Genomic DNA, 23,547 nt, shown 5'->3' with positions numbered 1-23,547 from the left:
AATGACCAAATTACCCTTACTTCTTCTATAATGAAAAAAAATAATTTTTAATATATTTCTGTCATTTTGAAGGACATTTTCGATATAAATTATAAGAAATGGACGGAATAGTGATGGAATACTAACGAATGAGAGCTAAATGCAACAACTTGAGATGTTGAGTGGGTAAAATATAGTTTTTGCAAGTTAGGAAGAAAAAGTAAAAAAACGAATATTCATAAAAGAGTTTTCTGTAATTTAGCCAAAATAAAAACACGCTAATAAATGATCAAGATCTTTTGCTTGCACTAAAGTCTTGTTTAAACTTCAGAATGCGTTAGTAATGGTAATTTATTCATTATAAAATTTTTCTTATGTGATTGAAAGCAAGAAATTTAATTTTTATTTATTAGAATGTCTTCACATTTACAATTTGGTTGAATAGTACATATTGTATCTACGAGATAATTTATTTTATTCTAAAAAAAACTTGAAAACTGAATATAATATTTAATTCTAGACATCTGATCACACTCTTAATTTATAAAATATTATAAAATTCTTAAGTAATCTAGAGATATGAGGAACAAAATTTCCATGAATTCAAATAGGACCTAAAATAACTTTTACATTCTATACACTAAAATACAATTACAATATATATAATTAAAAATAAGTATAATATATTTTTATTCCGAAAATTTTGCAATAAATTGCATTATACCCTTCTTAAAATTTTCATAAAAAAAGCTGAACCTAACTAGACTTCAACACTGTACCTAACTTACAGTTCTAATATGATCAAAAGTGACAGATGCTGCTTTTATAAGTGTGCTTATGAGTGTTAATTTGAAAATGTATAATATTAACTTAATTTTTAGAAGTTATTATATAAGAGAGATCCATGAATCATACACTGTTGTAAAGGATATAGCAGCTACACAGGAATTAACTCCACTTAAATACATCATTGTTTACCAACTCAACACTAGTAAATAAATTAAATTATAGCAATGTGGTATCCATTCCCTTTTAGAAACTTGTACATATAAAAGATGATACTTTTCACACCTAATCATTTTGAACAACTTAATTTATTAGTCTCTAATCGGACTATAAGTATTCGTAAATCGTACGACAACAGCTACTCGAATGCCTCTAATCCCTTCCTTATGTGTTTAATCATAAGTTATAGTTACAATCTCCTAATCAAACAACCAAGTTTATGCATGCCATATTCATGGCCAGATACTTTGCAAGTAAAAAATGGTGGATGATCAAGTCCACCACATCAGCTGTGGACCAGCCAATGTCATCTATCTCCATCTTATCCCCGCTTTTTATCGGCACCACTCAACTATTCCTAATAATAAAATACTTTAGATTCTGAACAAATAATTCTTGCACTACTTCTGCTTTATATATTATCAGTATATCAACAGCCGATAAAGATAGTTACAAATGAAGGGGAGCAGATGGACGGTCCGTGGCTGACGTGGTGGACCATGATTAGCCAATAATTTCATGTTAGATTTGAGTAGAGTGATAGACCCATCTCATCTTCATTACTTAAAAAGTTAAAGAGAAAAGGCCACAGCTTGTGGAAGAGCATTGTAGGGGTGCTTCAATTGGTACAATGCTTCAAAACAAAGGAAGGATCACTCTTTTAAAGTTTGTTCCCAATAAACTTATTGGTGGATTCAGAATAACAAATCCACTGCACCACCTTTTTATCTTTTATAAACAAGTTGTTGGAACAGCAGGTGACTTATCCCACATCTCACCCAACATCCAAAAAAAAAAAAAAAAAAAAAAAAAAAANAAAAAAAAAAAAAAAAAACAAGAAACTTAAACAGCAAACCAATTGGCTAGCTCACAATTTAGTCCAAACCCTTCAACACAAACACTCAAAACAACAAAATGGGGAAGGCAATGAAGATCATAAGGAGATCAATCCATGTCTTCTTCAAGAACTACCACCCCGCCGCCTCGGCCGCCGCCCTTCTGGCCTTGCCCTACTCCGTCGCCGCCCTCCTCTCGCACTCCTCCGCCATCTCTTCCTCCTCCGCCGCCGTCTCCCGCCGCCTCCACGCCATCTTCGAGGCCTCGGGCTTCCCCGCCTCCTCGCGCTTCTTCTCCCTCCTCAACCTCAGGCTCTCGCAGGCCGTACTCGCCTTCGCCTCCACCCTCCCCTTCTCCCTCACCTTCCTACTCCTCGCGAAAGCCCACGCAATCCAAGCCGTAAACAACAACCCCCCCTATCGTCGGAGACCTCCGCTGTCGCCGCTTTCTCTCTACCCTTCTCTCCTCAGCACCTACGTATTCGCCGCATTCGCGACACTCGCGGCGAATGCCGCCATTTTCTCTCTCTTATTCTTGGCATTCAGCACTGTGGAGATCCTCACTCTCTCTCCAGCCAACTTCACACTGGCCTTCTCAATCCTAGGCATCATTCTATACTCAGTGCTGCTCACCAACACAATCATAGCATGCAACATGGCCATAGTGATAGCATGCATGGAAGAGAGGTGCAGTGGATGTGTGGCTTTCCTGAGAGCACTTGTGCTCATCAAGGGGCGCGCCGCGACCGCAATCGCCGTGGCCTTGCCCGCAACCCTGGGCCGAGTTGCGATCGAAGCCTTGTTCCGACTCAGAGTGGCGAGGCCCGGGTTCGGCGCCTCGACCCTCTGCGAAGGATTGCTGATTGGTTACATGTACTCCACCCTCATTGTTGTTGATACTGTGGTCACTTGCATGCTTTACAGGAGCTGTGTGAGAAGCCAATCTCAGTATGAAGGCTTAGAAGCAGAGGAAAAGGGTGCTTTGCATGCTTGAGAGAAAATTAAGCACCTCTCTTTGGCTTAGGTTGATGCTTTAGAAGCACTTTTCTTTATGTTTCAATTTATTTTTTATTTTGTTTTCTGCGAAAGATTGTGAGATTGTGAAGCTGGACATAAATAGAGTAAGTTGAATTATTAAGATTGATTAGTTTTTGATTGGGGGAGGTGATTTTAATGCTAGAGTTGTGTAATTTTGCTGCTCAAGAGAAGAGTTTTTTTTTTTTTTTTTTTTGACATAGAAAGCTATTTGTTTCGTTCATTTTTTTTTTAAGAAATAATTTAGGAAGAGATTGTGGATTGTTTACCGTTCTTATATTGAAATTATTTGTTTGGCTACAAAAAAATAAAAATTTTAAAAATAATATCTTTTACTTTTAATTTTTTATTAGAGTTATTATTTGAAGGACCCAAAAATTAAAATTGTATACTTTGAAAGCACTCCAACTGATATTTGCATATCAGCATAAAATATTCCTTTTATGGAAAGAAGAAATATTGTCATTATTTTTTATAGTTTCCAAAATACAAAAGAGCAAATAATTAGTTTTTGAGGTCTAGACATGCAAAATCTCCCTCCCCCTTCTACCTCCAAATCTCCTCGAGTTATTAGGAAGAGGAAATAAATAGAAAGTCAAATACATACAGGTCATAGTAGGAGTGAATTAAAGGATGAGAAACCCTTCTCTCCAGGGACGGGTCGAATTTAGAGCGGATTTTGAAAAATTCGAATCTGAATCCAACTATTAAATTCGAAATCCAACCTGAATCCAAATTTGTCAGATTTTAAAAACTCATATCCAAAGTCCAAACTCGAACCCTACCAAAAGTTTGAAACCTGAATACGAGCCCGAACCCGAAAATCCTAACCTCAAAATAATTATTTCTTTTTATAATATTACAAAATATATTACATTAAATCTAAATTTTTAAAATACAATATTAAACATTTATATATAAAATAACTTCGGGCCGGTTTGGGTCGGGTTTGGGTTGTGTTCGGATCAGGTACAATCAAAATTCATATCCAAATCCAAATTCGTTGAATTTTCGATTTTGATATCCATGTCTGAAACTCTATCCATTTAACATCGGATAAATTCACTCCGTTTGGGTTCGGTTTCAAATTAAATTTCAAGTATCTGTATCCATTAACAACCTACTTCTCTCTCTTCAATTTTATCCGGAAAAATTATTACATGCACCGAGTGTATACGTACATTTGATACACACTACAACAAAAACGGTCTATAGCGACACTTTTAAATGTAGGTACATGTCAAAAAAGTGCTGCTAGCTAAAATTACCGACATTTTTAAAAAGTGTTGCTATATGTGGGGTCGCTAGGTATATAGTGACAGTTAAAGAGTGTCGCTATAACCTAAAAGAGTGCTGCTAATTTACCAATACTTATTTAAGCATTTAGCAACCGTCGAAACTCTATCTCGTTGGCTGCGGTGACGGAGGAGGACGACAGGAAGGGCTCTTCGTCTAGAATTTTAGTGGATTGAGTAAAGAGAGAAGAAAATAGGTAATTGATTTTTCTTTTTTTTTTTCTTTTCTGTTTGTAAGCGGGCCAAATGGACTGGGTGTGTTGGGTTGAGTAGAGTAATCTTTTATTTTTGGTTGGATTGGACTTTATATTTAGGTATTAGTAGATATTTTTTTAAGTTTTAGGATAAATGGGACACTTACTCAAAAGTGTCCCAAACATGTGTCTCTATAACCTAATTCTGTTGTAGTGACACTGCATATTGTATTTGAAATCCAATTTGATAAATATAATCTATACGTATGACCCCTATATCTTATTGAATACATCTTTTTTCAATAAAAAAAAAGTTTCACCATTCAAATCTTGTGTATAATAAAATAGGTTGCTCAAAAATTAATGCCGAAGAAAAATTATTATGAAATTCGTGAGAAAAAAGTGTTTAAAATTTCTAATTTTTAATATATAGGCTTGAGATAGAACGTATTTATTGAGTTAGATTTTGATTTTAAGCTCAATACCGTCTTAATTTCAAATTGTTGAGAATACGTACAGTAAGAAAATATGAGAAAAAATATTTTGTTTATTTTTGTTAATAATATTAATTAGACTTTGTACGTAGATCGTGATGAATCGATTATTATTATAACATAATTTCTATTGTCTCTTAAAAAAACAATAATAGTTATTCATATAATTTAATATAGTATTAAGTTTAAATTTAGCAAGATTCATCAAGCGCGTTATTTAATTTTTTCTATTTAATTTATGCTTATATTTTAAGTAAATCAAAACATTTCGAATCAGCACACGTAAAATAATGTTGAATATATAAATATTAAAAATACTGTTTTCTACACGATATAGGACCGGGTGTATCATATTTGTATTGGGTAGAGAATAGTACTTTCTAGGGATGCAAATGGATCCGTTCAGAATGGGGCGGTAAGTGGGAACAAAAAATATAAAAAAATATAACTCTTCCCGAATCCGCTCCGATCTGCCAAATAAATGAAGCGGGAGGTGGGAGACTGTTTTCTTCCTTCAATCCACCAAAATCCGCCAAAATCCACTCCCATCCCGAACCGTCCCGAATGGGACGGTAAGTGGGAGCCAAAAATAAAATAAAAAATAACTCGTTCAGAATCCGCCCAGTCCCGACAAAAAATGGAGCAGAAGGTGGGGGAACCCTCTCGCCCTAGATCCATCCCATTTGCATTCCTAGTATTTTCTCATACTCTCCTACACCCGGTTTAATAAAAGGGGTAATTGCGTATAGCTCCCTGCAAAAGTCTCAAATAGCAAATATATTCATATAAAACTTAACCTATAAAATTTATCCCTTCAAAAGTCCTATTATCTACAAATAATAACATATTCTTCAATTACAATTATTTAGATAATCATGCGTTAAAAAAACTAACTATAGTTGATTAAGAGATAAAATGATCTTTTTACACATATATATAATTTGTACTTCAATATTGAGTTTCTTCATCTTTCTTATCCTCTCAGCTTTATCCATGGTGACGGCGACATCCAAAGCAAGGCTCTCGATCGCGGCAAAAATAAGGTATGTTGTAGTGAAGGCGAGTAGAGCGAAAGAAAGATAACTTTTTAGATAACATATTTGTAAGGATAAAATAGTTATTTTATGCACTTACCGTTAAAAAGCTAACAGTAAATCAAACAATAGGGTCATATATGAATAAATCAAAACTTTTAGAGTTATATATTTATAAATTAGAGAATTTTGAAAAGGTTAAATCTGATAACTTAAGTTTTATAAAAATATATTTGCTATTTCATATCTTTACAGGGACTTGTATAAAAATAACCCTTAATAAAATACTAATCTCTATGGGATATATTAATAATACCGCTCCCATACTTCCGATAGAGACCAGAGAGTAGCATTTTTAATAGGGTAAACTTCAAATACCACTTCTTTGGTTTCGCGCTTTCTTATTTTAATATCCTGTAGTTTAAAGGGTTATTTTAGTATTGTGTGATTTCTTTTTTTTCTTTTCGTGATTACTACCGTTAAATCTCTACTAAATTATATACAAAAAACTTCAGATATCTCATCTATAATTTCTTGAATATTCATTGTAGTGTACCCTGAGGTTTACCGAGTTTTCACTTTAGTGGCCTTGTGACTTTAACTTTGTCACTGATTTAACAATTAAATTAATGTATGGAATAACAGAAAGAGAAAAATAAAACCACGAAATATTAAAGGTATGTATTTTATGGTCAATTTTATACATGTCCTTACAAACATAGTGAATGGCAAAAAATATCCTTACAAAATTCAACTTTTATATATTGTTATTGCAAAAGTCACGATGTTTTCGAATATATCCATCTGGTTTGTTATCCATTAAAGAACTGTTTATATTTTAATTTTACCATTCACAAATATATTCCTCTAAAAGACATAACAATATAATATAAAGGGTTAAAATGTCAAAAATTAAATAGAATTAAGTATTTAACTTATGATTAACTAAATTTTTTTAGCAGATACTAAAGACTGAAATATATTTTGAAAATGTTAGAACTTTTTATGCGTATAACATTAACCTTAAAATGAAAAGGCGCAAACTTTTTAATATGTGGCGTGGAGAATAGTATTTTATTAAAACCGGGTGTACGAGCGTATGAGAAAATACTATTTTTCACGTGATGTAATATTATGTACCGAGTGGACCAATTTCATACACTCGGTGTACTAAATATATTTCTCTCTCCTCCTCCTCCTCCGCCACTCACTCTTCTCCACGTGGCGGCGCGCGCGCTCCCCCCTCTCTCTCTCTATCCCTAGCCCCCCACCCCCCTCTCTCTCTCTCTCTTCCTCTCACCTCTCTCTCTCTCCTCTCTCTCTCTCTCTCTCTCTCTCCCTCAATTCGAGGTGGTCTAAGCCCCAACAAGAAGCTATATATAGCAACAATGGCGACGACCCTTCTCTCTCTCTCCTCTCCTCTCCTCTCCTTTCTCTCTCTTTATATCTCTCTTCTTCGTCCTCATCTCTCTCTCTCTCTCTATCCTCTCCGGGATCGAAGCGAGAGGGTGGGGGAGAGACATCTCCGAGGAAACCCCACCTCCCCAATTCCCCCCATATTTTTACCCATTTTTCTCGTTAATTTCATAGATCGTTTGTTTTTTGATTTCCTATGATCCACATCGCACATTGTTTGTTATATGGATCGCCCGATGTAATCTCCGCGAAGGGATACTACCTCCGATCAAATTAAAAAAGCAGGTTTCTTTTTTTTCTTTATTTTTTTCCCTCTCTCTCTCTCTCTCTCTCTCTCTTTGATCTCTTCTTTGTTCAAAGATGAATTTTTCTTTTTCTTTTTTGGGGTGGGGTAATTTTTTTGGTATAATCTTTCAAAAAAAATGATACTATTTGGGTGGTATAATTATTTAAATATATACACGCCCCTGAGAAATTCGAATTTGGAATTTTTTGTAAGAATGGGCGATTTTTAGGGGCGTAAGTATGTGGAAATTCATGTTTGGGTAAATTATAAAAAGTCTCTTTCACACTTTAACCCTGTCTCAATTATATAGCTGCATTAAAAATTGCTTAAATTATCCCCTGCACTTTACCATAATCTGAAATGTGTCCAGCTATTTGTGATGATTGTTGAATTCAGCTATAAAACTTTGTTAAAATTAGTTTGCAATTGAAGTTGCCTATAAGTTATACAGTAGAATTATATGATTTGAATGAAACTGCTCAATAAACTATCAATTTTGATAATATTAGCAACATAGGAGATCTCTTTTCTCTAAATATTTTATTTATTTTTTGAGTTGCAAAGTAAATAGGCATTAAGATGTGAAATAATATGATATGCCAACTTTTTTTTAGTGAAGTTTTATAATGTAATTTGCCAATTTTTTAAATTTATGGATCTATTTGTGATGGTGGCAAAGTGCAATAAGGTAATTGACGCAATTTTTAATGCAGGGGATAATTAAGACAGGGACTAAGGTGTAAGCAGACTTTTTTATAATTTAGCCTTCATGTTTTGCAAAGGGAGAGAAGTTTTTGTTTGGGTTAGTATGTAATGTAAATACGTGATTTATATAAATTTATCTTGTTATTAATTAAAGTAATGACCCCTTCTTAAAAATGAAACAAAAAGCTCCATGTTTCTATATTTGGCAATTTCTCTCATTACGTTCTTTTACTGAAAATTATTTATGTTCATTTTATTATTTGGCTGTAGAATCAATGCTTGTGGTAATTTAATAAAAAAAACGTTGACACTCACAGATATATATATAACGGCGGAAAACTTGGTAGCACCAAGTGCTTCGTGCTATTAATAGCATAGTAGCCGGACTCTATATATGTATATATATATATATATATATATATATATTGCTTCAATTCTAATGCTCTCAATTTTTTTATTAAAGTATCTACTTTTGCATGTTACTGTAGAAATTAAGAAAACTATAATCTATTTGTTGCTGTGTAAAGAAGGTTCTTTGCAGCATCCTTAACATGTAGTTGACAATTTTTTAATCATACATGCTTATTTTAAATTAACTAGCAACCTTCACTCTCGAGTATGATAGCTGATATTTTAGTTTCACCTTTTCATTTTAGTTCATTCTAATTTTAAAATGCCATGCTACCAACAAGCCAAATTAATTATGGTTATCTCTTTTGATGATTCAGAAGCTCTACTAGTATTTCTCATGTAGAGGGAATGGCTGGGCCCTTTTGAGTCTCTTAATGTTGCTTGAGTGGAACTTCTCCCTCCTTTAGCTGCGTGCTCATCTCGAACTTACATCTTTGCGCATCAGTCGCGGTGAAACCCTGATCTCTAGCTGTTTCTGCTTCGATTTTGGTTCATTTCTGATGCTAATTAGTCGTTATATTAGATTAGTTTTACATATTATGTATTGTATCGTATTGGATAAGCTGGATGCACAAGCAAAGTTGGAGCAAGAATATTTTCCTTTCCAGCATATCTTTATCTTTATGTTTTCTTGATCACTTAGATTATTCACATTACGTATCTTATGATTCATAGATTTTTATTTTTTTATTTTTACTCAGGAGCTGTGTTATTCGACTAACCCATTATGTCTTATCTACTTAATCTTTTTGGCTGTGTGGCGATTATTTTCTGACTCCTATTGCAGCTTCTGTTTGTAATGTTACTTTTTCCTTTTCCAATTGAAGAGGGGCTTATTTGTAAATCATCATGTGAGTAAATTATGTTTCTATACTAAAGTTGTTGGGGAACTTGCTATCTGAGGATAAAACAGGGAAGCCATCTATTTTAGAAAATATGACATCATCTGATTCTCGGTTAGTTTCGATATGGTGTAAATGTGTAATATAGATACAACTTCTTTATCATGATCATCATACCTTATTTACTGAATAATTACCTTCTCTCTCTCTCTCTCTCTCTCTCTCTCTCTCTCTCTCTCTCTCTTTTTAAACTTAAGTTCCTTAGTTGACGAAAAATTCATCAGGACCTGAATTATAATTTATAAGTGCTCTAAATGTTCTTAAAAAAAAATTGCAATACTGTTTCTCAAAATTTTTGTAGATGAACTAAAACCTTCTTATGTGTTCAAACTATTGAAATTCATTGTTAGTAATATATTTATATGTTAGCTTGACGAATGACGATTAATACATCGAATATGTTTCATACAAATGACTTGATCTGTATCTATCATTGATAAATCACTTAAATCTCTATTTATCGGCTAGTCACACTCTTCTCTGAGCAGGTTCATGGAAGCCACCTTTTTATTTTCTCTAAGAGATCTGTATAATTTCTGAAGAACTTTTCGCTATTTATTGAGCAGTCTGTAGCTGTAACGATCACCATGGGTGCCTGCGTGTCAAAATCAAACGGCAAATACCGAGCACAGAAACTCCCAGTCAAGTCGAGGAAATGCCACAAAAAAAAGATTTCCTCTGCAGTTTGCGATGCGAATAAAACGCAGAGAGATTTTTCTCTCAGCGAGTTTGTTCATGTTGAGACTAATGCGACTACTCGAAGGAAGACGGAGGTCTCCAATTTGACTTTCCACCTCACTCAGATGCAATGGCATCATAGTCAGATGGATGCTCATGGTAACTCACTTCATATCTTTATTTCGATAAAGTTTTGAAAATTTTGATACCATCTCTAAATCATTCTTTTTGCTAGAAAAGTTATATAGGCTTGTGCATTTTATAATATCCTTCACTTAAAATCATGGAAAAGCTATTGATGTGTTTTACTCGTTGATTTAGAGAAGGCTAAAAAAAAAATTGCAGGAAACACTCCTTAAATTCCATGGCTGTCGCATTGCTCTTCTAAAATTTGGAAACCATCCTTTTAACCCCCGTTGAAAGTTATGGGCAAAGTGAGAAATATTGCCTGGAATAACGTTGACGACGGAGACAAAGTGATGACATCTTATAAACTAATGGTGTCGTTACTGTCGTATTTAGGTTCAATATTTCAGGGAGGCAAAATGACCTTTTTGATGGAGGTTTCCTGCAATTTAGATTCTAAAGAGAAGGACACCGGTCTAAGCATGGGGCAGTTGTTATTTTACCTATCTGACCACAAGTTCACGATATTATTCCTGTGCTAAAGACTTAAGTGTAGTTGCTTTGCACTTCTCATTATCTAGTGTACGTTTTTGTTTTGCAATTTACTACTTGAATTTGTTATGAAGATGCAAAAAAGCATTCCTTTACTGGTGACTTAAATGTTTGCAGGGTTATGCCAAGAAGATGTCTGGTTCGACTCTGTCAGTATTCTCGAATCTGATTCTGATGATGATTTCAGCAGTGTTCATGGAGGTACAGAAATGGGTTAGTTACAAATTTAGTCGTTGACAGTTTGACCCAAGATTTCATTTTTGCCCTCAAGTTTCAGCTATAACAATGTAGTCCCATAGTTTTGCATAATAACTTGGTCTTTCGGTTACTCTACTATCCGCAAGAAGATGCCACGTTAGCACTGTTGTCAGACCAAACTTTCAAGGACTAAATTGGTGAAATTGAAACTTGGACATAACTGAATTTTAGGCCAATCTTTAGGGGCTTAATTTGTAGCCCCTAGAACAACATAGCATAGTCAATTGGATAATTGGTTTGCACACTATTGCCTATCTAATTTCCTTCTATGATCTTTTTCCATTTAAATGCAGATGGCTTTCCATCCGTAAATGCAATCGGAACTCAAATGATGCAGTATGAAAATGCTTCGCGATTTGTCGGTGCAATGTGCAAGTTTGATGAGTTCCAAAATGACGATCCGATAGCATTGGCCATCGAGCAGTACTTAAAAAGAGATGGAGGTAAACCTGAAAAGCCGCTAAGCAACAATGAGCTTAAAGATGAGAACAAAGCTGCATTGATAAGCACTCCACAAGGTTGCGAGCTTGTGGGAAAAGCTGATGAGGCTACTTTAAAAAGCCGAAACGTGGATTTCTTGACAAAAAAGAAAAGAACTTTAGCCGATTCGTATGGTAGCTTTAAAGGTTTGAAAGTGAGAAAGGAGACAGAAGAAAAGTCTCATGAAAGCAAGATGCCGTCAAGGTTAAAGAAGTTAGTTTCGTCTCTTAGTTTCAATGATAAAATGTACCAGATCCCTAGTGCCAGCCCGACGTCTCAGAAAAGAAAATCAGCTGTAATTAGGCTTTCGTATAAGAGGAAGTCGTTTGATGGAGAAGAAACAACTGAATATTGTAAGTATGATCATCTTTATATTTTAGAAGATTTTCCTTTTGAAAGGAACGCAATGTTTTCTCGTTACGCCTCATAAAAAAGTTTCTTCTATTGTTCATATTGGCCTTCACTATGGATTGTCTCTGAATAGATTTATCTGCTTTCTTGATTAGGATTTCATTTACAACATTTAGTAGCACATCTACATTTCTCTTTGATTGATTAATACAACAACAATCTTTATTGTCTTTGTATTCTCTTCAGATTTTGTTGCACTGTTTATTCATCCAAATCAGAACCTTATATATAAAATAATGGACTCTAGAACCTAGTTTAAAAGTTTTCATTTTCTACTTGTGTGTACCCTTGAAAACCTTGCTTAGAACACGCCACAGCCGTGGTTATCTATGCAAATGTATTGTTGCATTAACTCCCCTCGCAGGTGCATGAATACAATTAAAGACAGCTTTCAAGGGCATGAATTCCAAAAAAACATGCAGGCCTATTTGTGCATGTTTGCAAAATTACAGTGGTTTTTTTTTAAAAAAAAATCCTTTATTAAAATGATCTTGATGTTTTTTGGTGCATAGGTGCCTCAAAGCAATTCTTATATCATCCGAGGGCCGGTCATGTAATTCCATGTTCTCCTGGAGAAAAACCAACTGCAGGTTGCTGGTCTGCTCTTGAACCTTCTACTTTCAACCTTCGCGGAGAAAGTTATTTCAGGCATGAATTTAAGCTTTAACATAACTTGTATACCTTCTCTGGAGGATTACAATCAACTGTTGGACCTTGTACTTTGTGATTTGATATGTATTTCCCTGAAAATTATAATGCAGAGACAAGAAGAAATATCCTGCTGCAAATTACGCCCCGTATTATCCCATTGGCGTGGATTTGTTCATATGCCCCCGCAAGATTCATCACATTGCTCAACACATCGAACTTCCACATGTCAAGCCACACGAGAAGCTTCCCTCACTCCTAATCGTTAACATCCAAGTACGTAGAAACAAAGGGAACATTTATACAATAACGAAAAGCTAATTTATAGAAAACTACCGAAAATATCGCAACTTGTGCTCCAGTCCCTCAAGATGTATGAAACTTTAGCCTTTTCCTCTTCTGCTGAGGGGTAAATGTGCAGTATTTTCTGATAAATTAAGTGGCTATCCATAGTTTTTGGTTATCGAGTGTGGATAAAGCGCAAATCACAATATTTCCAGGGACTGGTTAAGTTGTCGACTGCAAAAAGAGAAATAAAAGATTTGTGGTTAAATCAGTTTTTATAGCTTCATTCATTTTATGTCATCACAGATGCCTACTTATCCTGCTGCTATGTTTCTTGGAGATAGTGATGGGGAGGGAATGAGCCTTGTCTTGTACTTCAAAATTTCCGAGTGCTATGAGAAGGAGGTTTCTGCACATTTCAAGGATTTGATAAGGGTATGCTTCTTCTGACTCATCTGTATGTCTCCCCATGAGTCGAAAATGAGGTGGTATTTATCATCTGTTCCAAAATGAGTTTTACTAGCTATGGGATTAGGCTTCCTTATTCCGACATGTATCTGAATACATACCCACATCCATAGGCATGATACAATATTATACGTCACAATATGATAATTTGATAACATGTATATAGTTTCCTGATACATTATTCATACGGTTTTTACCTAGATACGTACATAAGTAAATAGATTTCCAATCCGCGTAATATCGTATACACTACATTATTCAGGAAATCGAAATCGACACTGGTATTTCTTCAATCACCATCCAATCCATTTTCATTCTTTTATTTATGCACTACTGCATGAAAATAACTGCTAATGACTATATATTTCCTTTTCTGGTAAGTATATTCAACCACTTTTCATGGAGGCCGAACTAAGTGGTTGTAGTTCCTTGCAGAGATTTATTGAGGACGAAACTGAAAAGGTTAAAGGGTTTGCAAAGGAATCCACTGTTCCTTTTAGAGAAAGGTTGAAGATCATGGCTGGGGTGGTTAATCCAGAGGATCTCCATTTGAGTGGCGCGGAGAGGAAGCTCATTCAATCTTACAAAGAAAAGCCCGTGCTTTCGCGTCCTCAGCACAACTTCTACAAGGTAAAATTTTGTTGCATAGTATTCTACTACGGCTTTTTGTCTTCGTCTTTGCGTGCGTACATAACCCTGCAAATATGCAAAAAAATTAGAACAAGTTTCTTAAAGAGAGGAAATTTCGTAATTACAAGGGTATATATAGGTAAGGAATTAAGTTTCTGAAAGGAATATGTGAGATTTCAGATCTTAAGGTTCATAATTGTATTTATTAAGTGCTTTAATAGTCAAACTAAATATAATTAGGTTAAGGAAATTATCTTATCAACAGCAAGATGTGTGTTCAAATGACTGCGACAATGCCAGCGAAATTTAGAATGATTTGTTTTTTTTTTTTTTTTCTCTTTTCCTTTTAGGGCACAAAGGATGCAATAAAACTGAGTAACTATCAAATTTCAATTTCTTGCAGGGACCTAACTACTTTGAGATCGACCTCGACATACACCGGTTCAGCTACATCTCGAGAAAGGGACTCGAATCATTTCGGGAACGTCTGAAGCACGGAATCCTTGATTTGGGTCTTACAATCCAGGTAAGTTTTGCCTACAATTCATCGAAAACTTTCTATTCCTCTTGGTTCATTTAACTTGGAGATAGTAATAACTACTTTGCTACATTTTTGAAATTTGATTCCGGTTCCTATTTTGTACGAACCGCGCCCTAAATTTGTGCCAGTGTATGGTGAATTCATGACTCAATTGACTCTTTTTGGATTGAAACTTGATGCAGGCCCAGAAGGAAGAGGAGCTCCCGGAGCAGGTCCTCTGCTGCGTGAGACTGAACAAGATTGACTTCGTCAATCACGGCCAAATCCCGACCATCGTCACCCTCGACGACGATTGATGATGACGATTACGACGACAAAGAAGAAGAAAAGGAGAAGCATAAGACAATTTGAGTTTATATGTAATCCCTTGGATCTTACTATTGATTGTTATTGAGTTTCCTTGTAACACCCTTTATCTTATTATTATCGATTCCATTGTCCAACCCATTATGTGGATTCTATGAATTGATCCCCAGAGATCTTATTATGTGTGAGGTCCAGAGCTTTTATTATGGTGAAAAGCTGAAACGAGGTTCTGTGCCCAAGAATCAAGAAGCTCCTTTTGTTTCTGTTGCAGCAAGATTAGATTGGGTTAAATTCATACACCGTACAAACAGAGTGAATTGCAAATATATTCCTACAAAGTTCAGCTTTTATATATTGTTTTTGCAAAAGTTCTAATATTTTCAAATATATTCTTCTTATTTGTTACCATTATATAACTGTTTATATTTTAAGTAAAAAAGTCATTTTTGCCGCCACAAATATGTCTTTTCGAAAGCCACAAAAGTATAATATAAGAGGGGCTAAAATGTCGAGTTATCTCATAAACTAACCGGGTTAAGCATTTAATCTATGATTAACTAAAGTTTTCTAACGGATTCTAACGGTAAGGCCATATTTGAAAATATTAGAATTTTTGCAGAGACAATATATGAAAGCTGAAGTTTGTAGAAATATATTTGTAATTCATTATGTTTGCAAAATCCTGTATGAAATTAATCCTAAGATTTTTTTTGAAGTTGTTTTCGAATATAGTAAAAAGATTGTTGGTGGTTTTTTAAGTAGCTCTACTCAAATAGAACTTCCATACAAAGCTCGTCGGAACAAACAAGCCCCAAGAAGAGCAAACTGGAGATTCAGCTTTTCGAGCATTTTCGACAAATCATTCCTTAATATTAATGCTTCCGAAAATCCAGATTTTTTTTTAAGGGATTTTGGTGCCTGGAATCAAAACTAACATTTGAGTACTGAGTTTAGCAAAAAAAAAAAATTTTAGTTTTGTTTTTTTTTAATCTTTTAATTTTTAGCTCTTTACATATACTGCAAGGTTGCTATTCACACCTGACCCCGAAAACCTCCATTTTGCCCATACACACCTAGGGGTTTAAATCCGGCACGGCCCACATTCAACCGGGCCAGATCGGGCAGAGGTCGGTCCGGCCCGGCCCGGCCCGGCTGGTTAGAATCTAGGCCGGGCCGTACCAGATTTTTTGAATGCCCGGACCAGCACGGCCCTCCTGCGCGAATGGCACGGCCTGTGCCGTGCCGTGCCTGGCCGGACTCCGGACCAGCCCTTTAATTTTTTTAAAAAATATACATATAAAAAATAAAAAAAAAATTAAAATGGTTTTCCTTTCTTAATATAGTAGCATTAAAGAAATAAAATTTATTAAAATATTTATATAAAGTAATAAATTTTAAAAGAATTTAAAATTTTTAAACTTTTAGAAAAATATATAGTTTTTTTTTAAATGCCCGGAAACTTCTGTGAGTTCCAGGAAGGGCCTAGAACTTTTCAGGTTGGCTCCTCAAATCCCAAGGACGGGCCGTGATGGCCCGACAGCCACGGCCCAGAGTCGTAACGGGCCGTACCTTGCCGAACGATGTGGCTCAGTTCAAGTGGCCCAGCACGGCCGTGATGCCGGATCAGGCCGGCCTGGCACGGATTCTACAGTAACCGTGCCGTGTCTAGACCCGGCCCGTTTTACATCCCTACCACACCCCCCTTGTGAAAAACATTTCTCTGGATATATACAGCACATTGCAAAGCAAAATGAGGGGTGAGCAAAGAGATAACCAGATTTGTAGGCCTAAACGTAACTTTCTCATGAAAATCACTTACAAGCTTTCTGCCGTAGTTTTTTTTTTTTTTTGAGAGAGAGATAGTACACTACCCACTTCGTTTACTTCATTTAGAAATAAATTTAGCTGAAAATGTGAATCAACTTGAATTCAAACTTAGGTCCGGGTACCAACCACCAAATCTTTTGCCACTTGCTCCAGGGACGGTTGATCTTTCTGCCATAGTTAGAAGCAAAAGTTTCTTACTGCTGCCACTACCAGGCACAAAAAGTAGACATCCTACGGCTAAAAATCACTTCATCCCTCTCCACTTTCGACAATCAAACAAACACGCTCTAACAGCAAACCATTACAACCATTTCACTCGCAAAAAAATAAAAATAAAAAATAAAAAATAAAAAATAAAAAATGTTTTCCAATCTCTTTTGTTTTTGTGTTATCAACCATTACATCCATCCTGCTTCAAGGAGAATCAAAGTAAGTTCATCCTGAAGAGCAAGCTGTTCAAATAAGCACACTAATAGCACTTTTAAAATCTCCAAAAACAAACACCTTACACTACAACTAGTAGAAAGTAAAAGTTTATAATTAGGGCTTCCATATTGTGCGCCCACAAGCAAATTTCACCTACCCACCACGATTAAAACCTTTAAACTTGTTATACACCAACGACTGGCTTCTGCGTTTCGAGTAAAGAGAAGCAATTCCAAAAGCCAAGTCGAACATTTATTTCATTCCAAAAGCAATTTCGAACACCAAGAAAATTGTCAGTAACCAGAAAGAAAGAGGAAAATACATTTGTACTACAAGAAAAACAATGCCCTCTTCTATGAGCCCTTCATGCTTTCCCGGCCAGCGGCGGAGGCGGCAGCTTGTTCTTTCCATTTCTTTTCTTTTTCCATTCTTCTTCCACTAGGTGCTGGTGCATCGAGCCCGCATTCGCGCTCTCTCTGCTGCATACAGAGCATCTGCTTTGGGTCTGTCATATTGTGCACATTACTTCTTTTACCCCGTCAACGAGCTGCGCTGAGAATCAATCACCTTTTATGTTACCAAGTCCATAAAATGGCCCCTTCAACTGTTAGCAGTGCATTTCAGAAAAAGAAGAACCAACATGGATTGCTCTCCAAATTATGGTCTTAAACTTTGGCATTTCACCGACCGTCCCTAGAGCAAGTGGCAAAGGGCTTGATGGTTGGTACCCGAGACCCAAGTTCGAATCCTAGTTGATTCACATTTCCAGCTAAGTTTATTTCTAAATGAAATAAACGAAGCGGGTAACGTGCTAGCTATCTCTCAAAAAAAAAAAAAAAACTTTGGCATTTCCAAATATCACATTTACTCGGAGCAAGTTTACATTTACGCTACCTGGCTTGGCACCCTATTTGGAACCAAATCAAGATAAATTTTTTTTTGAAATTTAGTCGAATTTGATTAGAAATGAAAACTTCGGTTTGGAATATGTTGTTGTCCAACTGAGTTGATGAAGCCTATTCTATTTTATTGTTTGGCGACAAATGAGAAGTAATTTCAATGTATCTGTTCTCCCAATTTATCCTTGGTCTAACTATTTTAAGAAGAGGCACTTTGAGCAAATATCAATGCTCAGATCTCAAATCATGAGAAATTGGATGGGAATCATTTGTATTATGAGATATCCCACAAAATTTCAGTTCTTCAGAATCCGAAGTGTAAGCATAATACTAGTGACTTAGTAACTATTCGTTCATCGACGCACTTGATAAATTGGATTTTATTGTTATTATGTGCATTTGGTGCCTTATATTAAGACACTATTAAGAAGAAGTGTGATATTTAAATAAAAATTGTACATTGGACAGATTTTAAATAAAAATTTTGCACATAAATATTAAACAAATTTGTCAACACGGAATCCTCAGAAGCTCAGAGAGACCTTCTCTCTCCCAGCATTCCTTCTATTATGAAATATAGATAATCAATACACAGCAAAATGCAAAGTAAAAAGATTTGAACAATTTGGATTTGCCTGATACAAATTGCTAATAAATTGAGCTTCTTCTTGTTTTTTTTTTTTTTTTCATTTTATTTGCACCAGAACATGAGAAATGGTTTCTCACAACACCAAACAACAATCTCTTCATCATCATTGAATAAGTTTTATTAATTTAAGATTTACTCACCATTAGAAGCAAACAGAAGTTAAAGAAATAGCTTTTTAAAAAAAATAATAATAATCTGAAACGCTAAAAGGATTTGTACAATTTGGATTTTCCTGATCCAAATTGCGTATGTATTGAGCCATTTTTTGTCAGAACATGAATTGGTTTCTCACAAAACCAAGGAAAAATCTCTTCACCGTCATTTAATATGTTTATTAATTCAAGATTTACACACAATTACAGCAAACAAAAGTTTACGAAACAAATTGGCAAAAAGTAGAAAAAGAAAAAGAAAAGTCTGAAACCCTACAAGGATTTGTACAATTTGGATTTCCCTGATTCAAATTTCCGATAAATTGAACTTTTCTCCTTTTTTTTTTCTTTTGCTAGAACATGAATTGGTTTCTCACAAAAACCAAGCAACAACCTCTTCATCATCATTAACTATGTCACAATCAGAAGCAAACAAAAGTTGAAGAAACAACTGTGCTTTTAAAAAAAAAACAACAACAACAACAAAAAACAATTTGGAATTTCCTGATCGAAATGGCCTATAAATTGAGATCTTTTCTCTTTTTTTGTTTTTTTTTTTTTTTCGTTGCCAGAACATGCATTGGTTTCTCAGAAATCAAACAACAATCTTTTCTCATTCAACATGATTCATTATTTAAAGATTTATTTACATACAATTAGAAAGAATAAGAGGGAAAAGAACAATCTTTTCACCACAAGACAACAAATCCCAAACCCTAAAATTGGAGAAAGAAGAAGAAGCAGAATAAGACACTTGAATCTTTCCATGTGAGAATTTCTCTCATGATTATCGAAAAATTCAAACAAATGGCAACCCCAACACGAAGAAAACAAAACAACAAATTTCCACAAAATCCCCCAATTATTCAAAGCAAATCACCCCAAACCGAGCAATCAAAATCCAATCTTTCTCGACCGATTAGGTCGGGCGACCTCACCACGTCACAGGGGGGCCTCCTTCCCCTTGGCCTTATTGCGCGGGGCCGCCGCCGCCCCCAATTTCGGCGGCGGCGGCGACGGGGGGAGCCGGGACGAGAAGCACCGGAACCCCGGGTCGGCGCCGTCGGCGCCGGCGACGTGGTCGCCGTCGTCGTCGTCGAAGTTGAGGGCGTAGCTCACGGGGTCGTACCTGAAGTCGGCGGAGCGGCGGCGGCGGTGTCTGCCTCCGGCGGCGGCGGCGGCGGAGGAGGAGGCGAGGAGGAGGTGGTGGTGGTGGTGGGGCTTGGAGCGGAGCCAGGTGGACGGGGACCGGATCAGAGGGGGGCGATCGTCGTCGCCGGCGGCGGAGGAGGAGGAGGAGAAGGAGGAGGAGCAGGAGCGGAAGCACGCGGAGAGGGAGAGGGGTTGGAGATGGAGATGGTGGTGGCGCTGCTGCTGCTGCTGCTGCTGCTGCGGCTTCTGCTTCTCGGAGAAGCTGTTGTTGTTATCGTACTCCATTTCATCCCCTTTTTGCTTTTGCTTTTGCTTTTGCTTTTGCTTTTTCCATTTCCTTTTGGGGGATTGGGGGAGGGAGGGGAAAGCGGAATTAAAAAATAATAATAATAATAATAATATTTATTTATTTCAAAATTAAAGTTAAAACTAAAATAAAATAAAACAAATTTCCGGCTGAAATTAAAAAAGGATTATTAATTGCAAAAAATTTTGGCATTGCATTTGGTCATTTTGCGCTGTCGTATTAAAAATTGTATCAACATTTATGTCGCATTTTGTTTTATTTTATTTTTTTGTCTCTAAAATTCAAAACAAAAAAAAATTATTTGCATATAGTATTAGGTAACTCATTTGGGTATAAATTTCTGCGGTCTAATTTTTTTATAATCATGTCACGATTTTTTAGCCTAGGTAAGGAAGTTACACAATTTCAACAAAACGATAGGGATAAGTCTTACCAGAGAATATATATATATATATATATATATATATATATATATATATATATATATATATATATATATATATTGTTGTGTTAGATTTGAGAGTTTGATATTTTGATTCTCATTTCCGGAGAAAAATTGAATCTCTAATTTTTTTTTTTTAAATTCGCTAATAATTATTTAAATTGAAATATTGATGTGAACTAGTAGTAGAATAAATTATACTGCAGTAGTTATCAGAATCTTTGCCACGTGGCAGGTGTGGGCTGTGGCACACCAGGTGTTCGTTCCCTCTTCCCCACCCCGACACGCCAGTGGACACCATTGTAGGAATTTCTCCTGGACCTGGTCCACTACGTCCAAGCCAAAAGCTAAAGACCATATATATTATTATCTTTTTAAATGTTCAATTTTGCCACCTCAACTTTTACAACTTTTAAATAATTGAATTTCTTAATTCATTTTTTTGGAATAGCTAGTTAATAAGATTTTAATTAATTTATGAGAATTTGATAAAATTTTTGAGAACATATAAGATAGAATTCATCCTTAAAAAACAAACTTAAAGAATATGTAGAATTTAAAAAGTCACATCCTTCTTTGGTAATATTTTAGTAAAACTTACATAACTCAATTGGACTGTCGACCATTTTGAATCAACTACTCGATTTTTTCAAAATTTNATATATATATATAGCTTTAGTTAAGATGAGAAAAATATGAACAGTAGGAGCACCAACCAAAAAAGAAAAAAAAAAAAAGAATAAGAATAAGAGAAGGCACTTCCAATTTAGATATTGCTGTTTTTAACTTGGATGGTGTCGAAGTCAACCCGAATTTAGTTAGTATCTAACTAATTCTAATTTGAGGATGCAGTTCATGAGTATGGTATCTGCGATTTTATTCAAATTCCACTCTGAACCGGGTGGATTAATCGTTGTTAAAGGAGTATGATTTTGTTCATAAGTATAAACAAATTTTTAAAAAAAACTGGATAAATTTGGATTCATGTATAATTTTTACTGGTACAAGATCGAAACCCAAACCCGAACCCGAACCGATTTTATATTTATAATATATAAATATTTGAATTTATACTTTGAAATTTAATTTGAATATAATATATCTCAAATTTTGGTTTAAAAAAAAAAAGAAGATTGCTTCCAGATTTGGAATTTTGGATCCAATTTTGAGCTTCAGTTGTTTTCTTGGATTTGAATTTAGATATAAATTTTTAAAACCAGACGGATTCAGATTCAGATTTTAATTTTGGTAGCGGAATTCAAATTCAGATTTTTGAAAACCCACCTTGAACCTGACCCGTTGACATCCCCAAGCACTCTGCAGGATTACCGTGAGTTAAAGTTATAGTGAAACTAAATCATTTATTAACGCAATATGGTATATTCAATGTGTATGGTTTAAGGACTAGTTTGATACGACTAATAACAATATGTTTATCATACCTTCAAAGGGCCCAAAAGAATTTTAACTACCACCAAAGAAGCATATAATCAGCAATTGCAACCATACTTTTATAACATGGAAAATAAAAATTAAAAGCATTCTACAATTTTATAACTTTACAAAATTTTGAAGTATATAAAATAATATTTTTAGCCACTGCATTACCAAACTAGACTTTTCACATAGACATTCTTCAAAATGTTTCAAATCCTACAATTATAGCCCCATACATGAAAAGGTAATCTAGCCAATGATCCCTCATAGATATCTATAGATTTAGTAGAAAAGATTCATCCCAACTTTCTACAGTAGAATACTAGCACACAAGAGGCATTGTAAATGAGTTTATTTGATAATAATTAGTCTTATAACTATTTCATATAATCCATTTATTGGAGAAGATATAAACCACAATGCAAGGCTCATAAGATTGCAGTTTCCTTGTTATGTAATTTCTTGCTAGAGAAAAATAGAAAATATGTTCAACAGGGCAACTCATTGTCTAATAAACACAATCAATTTCTCAAGAACAATGCACCTTTCACTTTACTAAAATTTAAACCAAAGTGAGAAAAAAACAAAATTCCTAGAACACAACTCCAATTTCACAATTGAGAGATTAGCAAAGCTAAAGAGAGAAATAAGAGAAATATCTATATACAGATACAAATAACTAAAAGCTCCAACAATTTTATACAAATGTATGTATATATAACAGTAAAGTACAGAATAATTAACAAAAGTATGATCATTTTTTTTTCACCTTACAACATCAATTTTTCACCTTACAACATCAATTTTTTTTTTTTTGTTGCTTCAACACCACAACAATGGAGAAGGATTATTGGATTAAAGAGGTATTAAAATGTAAAATGTGAGAATTGATACCCCCCAAGTTGCCCCTATCCATTTCTAGCCCAGGCATTCATGATTTAATCCCCAAGAAATATTTTTACATTTAAACTTAACATATAAATATAAGTGCTAGCACTTTTTAACTTACTCGACCATATCAGCAACACCATCATCTGGCTCGTTAGGTTTGGAGAATTGTAAGCCGCTTGTTTTGCTGCGCTTCCTCGATTCTTGGGCTCGGATGAACTCTTCGATCCTTAATTTAAGCTCTGTGTCGGGGATTAGCATATCCTGTGTGAGGTGTGAACGGTTGAATGGATCGGTCTGCAATGAGACGGTGCATTTCAATCTCATAATTTATAATCATCCAAAAAATGAATTTAAATTTAGGGAAAACTTCAAACCCCCCCCCCCCCTCCC

General features: G+C 35.1%; 4 protein-coding genes across 8 annotated transcripts in view; 2 read left to right on the top strand and 2 right to left on the bottom strand.

Annotated features, from left to right (window-relative positions):
• Positions 1,629–3,041, top strand: LOC109718124. The gene has a single exon (XM_020244149.1). It carries the CDS (start codon positions 1,900–1,902, stop codon positions 2,812–2,814), a length of 915 nt encoding a protein of 304 aa, XP_020099738.1. The 5' UTR covers positions 1,629–1,899; the 3' UTR covers positions 2,815–3,041.
• Positions 7,188–15,238, top strand: LOC109718683. Of its 4 annotated transcripts, XM_020245034.1 has the most exons (12): positions 7,188–7,573; positions 8,288–8,376; positions 9,008–9,140; positions 10,159–10,429; positions 11,066–11,161; positions 11,500–12,039; positions 12,610–12,745; positions 12,859–13,021; positions 13,337–13,465; positions 13,934–14,128; positions 14,532–14,654; positions 14,852–15,238. In XM_020245034.1, exons 4-12 carry the CDS (start codon positions 10,180–10,182, stop codon positions 14,963–14,965), a joined length of 1,746 nt encoding a protein of 581 aa, XP_020100623.1. In that variant the 5' UTR covers positions 7,188–7,573; positions 8,288–8,376; positions 9,008–9,140; positions 10,159–10,179; the 3' UTR covers positions 14,966–15,238. The 4 variants fall into 4 exon arrangements, with proteins under 4 accessions (XP_020100623.1, XP_020100621.1, XP_020100622.1 ...); XM_020245032.1 differs by lacking the exon at positions 8,288–8,376; XM_020245033.1 differs by lacking the exon at positions 8,288–8,376 and having other exon boundaries at positions 10,081–10,429.
• LOC109718021 lies at positions 17,459–20,443 on the bottom strand. 2 transcript variants are annotated; one of them, XM_020244002.1, is made up of 2 exons: positions 20,058–20,443; positions 17,459–17,780 (listed from the first exon to the last, which is right to left on the bottom strand). In XM_020244002.1, exons 1-2 carry the CDS (start codon positions 20,363–20,365, stop codon positions 17,768–17,770), a joined length of 321 nt encoding a protein of 106 aa, XP_020099591.1. In that variant the 5' UTR covers positions 20,366–20,443; the 3' UTR covers positions 17,459–17,767. The 2 variants fall into 2 exon arrangements, with proteins under 2 accessions (XP_020099591.1, XP_020099590.1); XM_020244001.1 differs by having other exon boundaries at positions 17,459–17,775.
• Positions 22,937–23,547, bottom strand: part of LOC109718182 (probable ubiquitin conjugation factor E4) — an 11,104-nt gene continuing 10,493 nt past the window's right edge. Inside the window, exon 16 of the mRNA XM_020244235.1 lies at positions 22,937–23,451. Within this exon, the coding sequence (XP_020099824.1) occupies positions 23,272–23,451 (180 nt within the window). The 3' untranslated portion in view covers positions 22,937–23,271. The remainder of the gene's footprint in view (positions 23,452–23,547) is intronic.

The sequence above is a fragment of the Ananas comosus genome, linkage group 12 (genome assembly GCF_001540865.1).
Source record: "Ananas comosus cultivar F153 linkage group 12, ASM154086v1, whole genome shotgun sequence".
Lineage (NCBI taxonomy): Eukaryota > Viridiplantae > Streptophyta > Magnoliopsida > Poales > Bromeliaceae > Ananas > Ananas comosus.
Note: the sequence above shows the minus strand (reverse complement) of the source record. Positions and strands in the feature narration are given on the sequence as shown.

What these genes read in the sequence shown, in the direction of transcription:
- LOC109718124 (XM_020244149.1), top strand. Translation starts at nt 1,900, where the DNA reads ATGGGGAAGGCAATGAAGATCATAAGGAGATCAATCCATGTCTTCTTC.
- LOC109718683 (XM_020245032.1), top strand. Translation starts at nt 10,180, where the DNA reads ATGGGTGCCTGCGTGTCAAAATCAAACGGCAAATACCGAGCACAGAAA. An exon ending in TCCTAATCGTTAACATCCAA is followed by an intron (nt 13,022 to 13,336) that starts GTACGTAGAAAC and finishes ATGTCATCACAG; the next exon opens with ATGCCTACTTATCCTGCTGC. An exon ending in CTCAGCACAACTTCTACAAG is followed by an intron (nt 14,129 to 14,531) that starts GTAAAATTTTGT and finishes AATTTCTTGCAG; the next exon opens with GGACCTAACTACTTTGAGAT.
- LOC109718021 (XM_020244001.1), bottom strand. Translation starts at nt 20,365, where the DNA reads ATGGAGTACGATAACAACAACAGCTTCTCCGAGAAGCAGAAGCCGCAG.